At 34.7% G+C, this 9225-nt stretch overlaps 1 protein-coding gene across 1 annotated transcript; it reads left to right on the forward strand.

Moving 5' to 3' along the window:
- The first annotated feature begins 4823 nt into the window (after nucleotides 1-4823).
- Nucleotides 4824-8502, forward strand: LOC107823102 (pentatricopeptide repeat-containing protein At5g43790). Its single transcript, XM_016649698.2, has 2 exons — nucleotides 4824-5205; nucleotides 6421-8502. The coding sequence occupies exon 2, from the start codon at nucleotides 6562-6564 to the stop codon at nucleotides 8365-8367; it is 1806 nt and encodes a 601-aa protein (XP_016505184.2). The 5' UTR covers nucleotides 4824-5205; nucleotides 6421-6561; the 3' UTR covers nucleotides 8368-8502.
- Nucleotides 8503-9225: the final 723 nt, after the last annotated feature.

Here is a 9225-nt window from a genome sequence, read left to right on the forward strand (position 1 = left end):
AGAAGCTCTGCAGAATAAGAATTCAGGAGTATGGCAGCTACTGTTGCCAAAGTCACTTAGCTAGTTGGTTTGTTTGGAGAGCTTGGAGTTGCAGTGACCAACCCTGTGCAGTTGTTCTGTGATAGCAAAGCTGCTATACAAATTGTAGCACATCCCATATTCCTTGAAGGAACAAAATACTTTGACATTGATTGTCACTTTGTAAGGGAGAAGATTTAGAGTGGCCAAATTCAGACTCAACACATAGGGACTAAAGAACAACCTGCTGATCTGCTTACCAAGAGTCTATGCAAACCACAACATGAGTATTTGATTAGCAAGCTGGGAAGGAACCTCTTCCATCCCTCAGCTTGAGGGGGAGTGTTGAGAAGAATGCATAGTGTAGAAGTTAGTTAGGATGTTAGAAGTTAGTTAGTAGGCCACATGTACAGATGTCAATGGCTAATATATTATTAAGTAGTTAGTGGCTAAGTGATGTATATCTATACACTAAGGGTGGAAAGTGGGCCGGTTAGGCCCGTGCCCGACCCAGGCTCGCGAGCCCATATGTGTAGTGGGCCTAAATGGGCCTACCCGTTTAAGCCCGGGGCCAGGTGGGCAAAGTCAAAAAATTCAATAAGGGTGTTCAACTATTGAACACCCTTTGCTAGTGACTATATATGCAAGAGTGTTCAAAGTCTAATTTTTTGTCAATAAAAAGTAGTAATATTTTATCATATACACAATATAATTTTCGGCGAAGGATATTCAATTGACCACTCTTGGCCACACATAACTTCACCGGCCCTGCGCACATCATAAGCATGCTAAAGACACAATTAATTAATACATAAAATTGTGCTCGATCGATCTCAATAACAGTTTAAACTTTTATATATATGATTGGTAACACAATTCAAGAGAGGGAGAGAGATATATATACCATAATTCAACAGGAACGCAGAGCAGTAGCCAAGGGCACATCCAACAATATACTGGTTGTTAATTAATTTGAAAAGCACTTCTAAGCAGTAATTAGTATTTGGCCAGACTTTTAAACAGTGCTTTAAGTGTATTTTCTCGAAAACACTTTTTTGAAAAATACTTTTGGGGAGAAGCTACTTTTTCTGCTTCTGCTTCTCCTAAAAATACACTTTTTTCTTTCTTCAAAAACTTCGCCAAACACTTCAAATTTGAAGAAGCTTGGCCTAACAGTTTATAAGTATGATTGTTGTAACAATAAATTAGAGATTAGATGATTTGAATATTATGCTCCGAGTTCAGAATTTTACCATAAGTTATTTAATTTATTAGATATAAATTCTATATTTGTAAATATTTAATAAATTGTTTAATAAAGTTTGAACTAAAATTATTGAATTTCAATAAATTTGTAACATATTAACTATATCCGCCTGACCGCCTCTAGATAGTAAATGGATAGTTAAGTTTTATATCGATATGATAAATAAAGTGAAATGTATAATATATGCTTCCTCTAACTAACAAAAAAGAAAGACAAAAAGCTCTTACACACTTTGATTTTGTCGGTATTTTTAATTTTTTCAGGTACATATTTCAACTTGTAGTCTTGTACAAAGTATACAAGATATCCTCTTACACAGTCACTGAACATCTTATGATTATTTTACTTGTTATGTTTGTCAAAAGTAATTAACTTTCCCAAAATATCATCAACAAGGTTGTGGTGGAGTGGTAAATACTTCTTTATCCTTAACCAGAGGTCTCGGGTTTGAGTCCCTAGATATGGAGTCGCCTTTGTTAGGAAGCGCCTTACTCTCAATGTGGAACTTTCCGGTGCGAATCCGACTTTAGTCGGGCCCCAATGTGGATAATGGACATCGGGTGGGAAACCAAAAAAAATATATTAATCTAAGGAAGAATTATTGATCTTTTTTTCTTCAAACTTTACCCTACAGAAAGTATTTATTAAAGGAAGATCAATGTAATAAAAGATCAAAGCATAAATAAGAGTAAAATAATCAAATAAATCTTATCATTACTATTTTCTTTAACGGATGTGCAAAACGTGCTAATAGGACAAATAAATAGAAACAAAGTACTAAATCAAAGAACCTACGCAGAAGCAATAAGGCAACAAGGCAAATCTATCATAATAACAACAACAACAACAACGACCCAGTATAATCCCACAAGACAAATCTAGTAAGGCATTAATATTAATAACACTTTTCTCGTACGATCATATGATTTCGTTAAATCTATAAGTATTTTTGCACGTCTTTTTCACTTGTCTTTGAACAAGTTTCATTGCTTCATATGTGAATGAATCTTATTTTATAAGAATGTATATTTTACTATTTCTTGTGTCTTAATTGATAGAGTTTTTTTTTTGAAATTATCATTCCAACTTTTACGCCCATATTTTTTGGATTAAAAGTTTGCTCAACGAAGATTGGGATCGTAATTAATTAGCTGATTTTTTTATCATGACATCATGACTTAGGGTACCTTTATCATAATACTCTTCTTGCACAACTACTACTTATGATACAAATACATCTCAGAACATTGGTTAACTTTACAAGGTTTTGCATTAAACAATGTATTAAAATTTTCAAAAAAAAAGAAGAAAAAAAAAAAGAAGAAGGTTTGAAAACTTAAAAATGTCTACCAGCTCTCTATGGGAATACATAGGAGTAAGGATTAAAGTACGTCATATGTAGGGGTGTTTATAAAAATTCGAAAACCCGAACCAAACCGAAAACCAAATCAAACCGACCAAAAAAACCGATACTTTTTAGTTTGGTTTAGTTTTAGTTTTGAAATTTAAAAACCGATCAAATTTGGTTTGGTTTTGGTTTTAATAAAAAAAAACGAACCAAACCGAATATAGGAGTAGCTATTTTAAATTTATTATTACACCTATATATATGTATTCTTTGATACAAAATTTCAAATTTTTTATAGTAAATGTTAATCGTTTGCACTTTTAGTACAGGTCTTTACTTTTACATTCTAGTTTGATTGGCAGTTTTCTTTTGTTAAGTGTAAGAATCTATTTCATGTTAAAAATAATATATTTTTAATTGAATCCTTAAATTATTCATCACTATTTGATTCAATTATCATCAATATATCTTGGTAAATAATAGATTTCTCAAAGGGCAATTGATTTGATAGTGTTACGTTGAAAATGTGGTCACCGAAATATGTGTTTGGTAGTGTATGTCTTATATTTAAGAAAAAACCGACAAATAACCGAAAAAATCGAAAAACCGACATAAACCGAATCAAGAAAAAATCGACTTAATTGGTTTGGTTTGGTTCTAATATTTGAAAAACCGACTTGGTTTGGTTTCTTTTTAGGGAAAAACCGATCCAAATCGAACCATGAACACCCCTAGTCATATGTCTTCTTCGGATTAATGAAAGTGATCTGATGCAAAAGTAAGGAAGGAAGGATTAACAAAATGGTCGCTCACTCAATCGCTTAAACTAAAAATAGCCGATTGAGGTATAATATATGCATAATTTATGTATATATATATATAATCAATGTATAATCTATGTATATGGCTAAAAAAAGTTCATTGCATCTGTATTCCTATCCTCCTCTTCTGTTATACATACTAAGCAACTAGCAAGAGAGACAGAGGGGTTTTAGACGGTATTTTCTTGTCTTTATTTCGAAATAAAAGGCCTCCCGACTTTTAATCTTCCCCACACAGAAAAAATGGGAGAAATTAAAAAAAAGCCAGATTTACAAGTGGTCATTCAAAAATAGCCACAGTTTCAAAAGTAATCAAAATTTAGCCACTTTTCATGTAAGATAAATCTAAACGAAAACACTGTTCTAAATCAGGAAAATACTCCAGCATAATATACTGGAGTTCTAGTATAATATATCGGTCCAGCATAATATACTGGAAGTTCATACACAGGTGCTCCAATCTCTAGTATATTATGCTGGAACTTTCCGCGAGTTGGAATTCCAGCATAATATGCTGGAAGTTCATACACATGTGCACCGATCTCCAGTATATTATGCTGGACCGGTCCCTGTTGCAGTAAAATAGTGGTTATTTTTCAATGACTTTACAAAGATTGGCTATTTTTGAATGATCAGTCCGAAAACTGGCTAGTCCGTGCTATTTTTACGGAAAAATGGGAAATATCCACTTTTTCGGACAACTAATTGATATTGTTATTTTAAATTTATTTATTATTTAGCCGCTTTTTGATGCAAAAATAAATTTTGAACAAAAAATGCCCCTAGATAAAATACGAAAAAATTCCAGAAATTTTGCTTGGAGTTTGAAAGTTGGGGAGTTTGAACTGGACATTTGAACTTTAGGAATTTTTCGAACTCCAAGATATTGTGATGAAGTTCCATTTGTCAAAGCTTCGAATTCCAACATTTTGCTGGAGTTTCGTATTTTAGCGAAGGTATTTTTTTTCAAATGTTAATTTCATCTTTAAAAGTACTTTATTTTTTTATTAAATTTCAAATAGTGGCTGAATATTAACAAGCGATGAAATGCACAAATAACCCTCAAAAGTAGATGATATTGAATTTTTGTCCCCGCTTGTCCCATTGGCAGAACTTCAAATTTAACAAGTGTTGCCTCTCGCTTGTCCCATGAACAATAATTATAACTTTTAACCTTTGAACTCCTGCTCAAGTGGCAAATGAGGGTCGAAACTTAAAAACCACCCCCAAAAAGTGACATATTACTACAATTTAAAAACTAGCCATCCGGGCTAATTTTTACGTTTACAAGTCTCCAATCCAACAGGTGAAGGAACATTTCGGCCCATCTACTAGGCCCACAAATGAGAATGGTGGAGAACTGACCAACGGTTCCTGCGATTTTCAGTTCATCGGCAAAACCCTTACATCTTTCTCTGTGTATGTAGTATTTGTATTTGTTCGTGATTTTACACCCAAAGCAGGGCTTAACTAGGGCTCTCACCCATAACCATGTCTTCTACACTCGAAATCGAAGCTCGAGAGTAATCACCCAGAACCCAGCTCGTTTAGCATCCTTTTCCGGCGAGTTTTGAGTTTTCCGACTGAGTTTCGATGACTATTTCTACTGGTTCCTTGTCGAAGTCCGATCGAGGTTTCGTTTTGAGGTGGCTTGAATCCGTCGAGCTGGCTGTCCGAGGTTCTGTTCCAGCTCTAGCCAATCCGTCGCTTATCAAGGTCCTATCCGTTTGATTCGATTTCACGAAACTGAGGTCAAAATTCTTTCCCAATTTTGTTCCTTTAAAGCTTATCAAGGTCCTATCCGTCTGATTCTGTGAATTCATTGATATTTGACTATTGAATGGAACATTTGCCTTAATGTGAATTTCGTGGCTAATCTGATTTTAGTCATGCACTGTTATTTGATTTTAGAACAATCAAAATCTGATTGTATGTTTTGCCTTAATGATGTAAAAAAAGGAGTATTAAACTGATTTTAGTCATGCAAGTTGAATGGCTAATCTGCTATTTGACCTCAATTTCGTGGGGAAGAAAATTGCCATTGAATAGAAACAGAAACATTTGCTATTGAACATGGAGAAGAAATTGGACCTTAAACGTCTTACTACTTTTATTTAATTGCCTTTAACATTGCTAGTAGTATGTTTAGGCCGTTAATGTACGGGTAGGTGAATATATTAGGATTTTCCTTTTATTTTCTTTTATATGAGGTGAGAGGTCGTTCCCTTAGTTAAATTTATCCGGGGAATGCCCCGAGGGATTTGTATACTATATTTTATTTCAGGGGTATGCCCCGTAGTACTTGTATTTGGAGGCTAAGAGTAGAGCTTGCAGGATTTTATTTTTATTTTTATTTTCTTTTATTAGGTGGGGACGACCTCGAGTCCCTTTTGTGTGTTTATTTTTCTGTGTTTGTTTTACCTCAATTCGAATATTTTAAAAGCCGACTTGACCATGTATGCAACCGTACTAGTTACGGGCCTTGGGGAGTGCCTAACACCTTCTCCCCGAGTCAAATGAACCCCATTACCCGAATCTCTGGTGCGGACTTGGTTTTGGAGTTTTAAATGTTTTAAAAAGAAAAATCATTTTAAGAAAAATGGTGACCTGGCACATCGAAATCAAAATCAGGTGGCGACTCTGAGTTATTTTCCTTTTGAATACAATTTTTGTCACGTTCTAATTGGAAAACCTTTTTTAAGCTTTACTAAATCTTTTATTATTTTAGGAGGGTTGAGTGAAGTTTGTAAAAAAAAGGATGTGACAACTATCCTAATTGAAAGTGATGTGATCTGAGCTGGTGAGATTATTTGAACAAATTTTTATATCAGTCTGTAACTAAATCGATTAAAAAAAGAAAGAAATCTTGGCCATAATGACCATATGTATGATTTTTGTTCATATAAGTGCTAAATTTGTATATGTTGAAATGATGAGTTCTAATTATGTCTTTATTTAATTTTCAGATGTGGGCATGATCTGAATTGTTGTTGAGTTCTGTCGTGCGGTTAATCCTGTGCAAGTGCACCATCAAAAGAAGAAATCTCATTTTGCACTAGTGACTTGTGAAAGGTAATGTTTGTCTCACAAAGCTTCGAGCACATCACATGAATACATTGAGCCCAAAATCTGTCCACCCAATATTCAAACTCATAGAACAATGCAAAAACATAGCCACTCTTAAGCAAGTGCATGCTCAAATGATCACAACTGGGCTTATTCTCCACACTTACCCTCTCAGTCGCATACTTATTTCGTCTTCCACCCTAGCTGCCACCAACTCCTATGCGCTAACCATTTTCAACCAAGTAAGCAATCCAACAATTTTCCTTTTCAACACCCTCATCTCATCATCCCTTGCTAGGAAAGATGATCAACTTCACTTTTCCTTAGCTCTTTACTCTCGTATGCTCACTCAAACCACTCTCAAGCCCAATAATTACACCTACCCCTCTCTTTTTAAGGCTTGTAGTTCTCAACCATGGCTTCAACATGGCCGCGCCTTGCATACCCATGTCTTGAAATTCCTTGAACCACCTTATGATCATTTTGTTCAAGCCTCGTTGCTTAATTTCTACTCCATGAGTGGTGAATTGGGGGTTGCAAGATTCCTCTTTGATCAAATCACAAGACCAGATTTAGCTTCTTGGAACTCCATACTTACAGCTTATGCCCATAATACTTCTGTTCAATCGGAAGCCAGTTTTGATAATGCTTATGATAGCACTAATTTGTCATTGGAAGTTTTGCTTTTGTTTAATCAAATGCAGAAATCTTTGACCAGTCCTAATGAAGTTAGTTTGGTGGCGTTGATTAGTGCTTGTGCTGATTTGGGTGCGCTTAGTCAGGGGATATGGGCTCATTCTTTTGTGCTTAGGAATGGCCTCAAGCTCAACCGCTTCGTTGGCACAACTTTAGTCACCATGTATGCAAATTGTGGCCGTCTTGATATTGCTCGACAGTTGTTCGATCAATTGTTCGAAAGAGACACGTATTGTTATAATGCCATGATTAGAGGACTTGCAGTGCATGGCCTTGGGCTGGAGGCTCTTGACCTTTTCGAGAAAATGGAATTAGAAGGTTTGGTTCCTGATGATGTAACTATGCTAGTTATAATATGTGCTTGCTCTCATGTGGGGTTGGTTGATCAAGGTTGCGAATTTTTTGAGTCAATGAAGGAGGATTATGGAATTGAGCCTAAGCTTGAGCATTATGGGACCTTAGTGGATCTTTTGGGTCGAGCAGGCCGGGTGAAGGAGGCTGAGGAAATAGTTCAGACCATTCCTATGAAGCCAAATGCAGTTCTTTGGAGATCTTTACTTGGAGCTGCTCATGTTCATGGTAACTTAGAGGTAGGTAAATCAGCATTAAAACAGTTGATACAGCTAGATCCAAAGACTAGCGGGAATTATGTGTTGTTATCGAATATGTACGCTAGCTTGAACAAGTGGGATGATGTGAAAAATGTAAGGAAATTGATGAAAGATCATGGAATCGACAAAGCTCCTGGTAGTAGCATTGTCGATATTGATGGTGCTATGCACGAGTTCCTTATTGGCGATAAGACTCATCCACACGCTAAACGGATATATCTGAAGCTAGATGAGATGAATAGAAGGCTGCAAGAACAGGGTCATAAGTCAGGAACAAGAGAAGTGTTGTTTGACATTGAAGAAGAAGAGAAGGAAGATGCGCTTTCATACCATAGTGAAAGGTTAGCCATAGCTTATGCTCTTATTGCATCTAATTCTGGTGCCCCTATTAGAATCATAAAAAACCTAAGGGTCTGCAGTGACTGCCATGCAGCTACTAAGCTTATTTCAAGAATTTATGAGAGGGAAATTATAGTAAGAGATAGATCTAGGTTTCATCACTTTAGAAATGGGACTTGTTCTTGTTTGGATTATTGGTAGAATTTCTTGTACTTTGTGTTATTTGGAACAACATATAGTTTACTTAGTCCGGAAAAAAAAAGTAAATTAATGTTCCATTTCCTTGTGATCTTGCTTTTGGTGAAAGATGTATAAAAGTAAATCTACTGTGTTAAACTTGTCTCTGTCTTATAGTATTGCTGAATCAAAGGCGTCTCAATAAAAGTCGTGGCCTAAAGTCAAATTTTGATCAGTGGCCTTAATTTTTTATTTTTTTTGTCTATCGTATAGTTATCTTGCATAATATAGTATTAATATTACATTGGTTTCTTTTTTTGCATGTTATGAAGTTATCTTATAAAATATAATATTTATATTTACATTGGTAAGAAAATTCAAGTTTATAAGATGTTAGCCATGTATTTACAATTTGTTACCTTGGATCTTATTGTAATAAACGTTATTTATCAATATGAAGATGTGAGTATCTTAATTCAAAGTTCTAAAATCTTTTTATTGTTAAAAAATAGATAGTTTTTCTTTCTTTTTTTATAAGGATTTTGTATTTTTTTCTTTTTTCTATAAACTTCTAAGCGAAAAAAAGATTGTAAAGTCACAACTAAAAATATTTTTAGGGGCCTAAAGCACTTTACTAACCTCCCCCTTGAGCCACCTAGTGCTGAATTATAGCAAGTTGATTAATCATGAAGAAAGAAGTGTAGTCTTACATGCACACCAAAAAAAGCTTTTATGGACTCCAACTAAACAATTTATTGCTTCCAAAAGTACTTTAATTTACTTTCTGAAACACTATGAATTGTGAAATTAATCCAATTAAGAAGAATTACAAACCTGAAATCCACATCTACTTTTAGTCCTTTTAATGAGTAGTCATATAAA

The sequence above is a fragment of the Nicotiana tabacum genome, chromosome 8, assembly GCF_000715075.1.
Source record: "Nicotiana tabacum cultivar K326 chromosome 8, ASM71507v2, whole genome shotgun sequence".
Classification (NCBI taxonomy): domain Eukaryota; kingdom Viridiplantae; phylum Streptophyta; class Magnoliopsida; order Solanales; family Solanaceae; genus Nicotiana; species Nicotiana tabacum.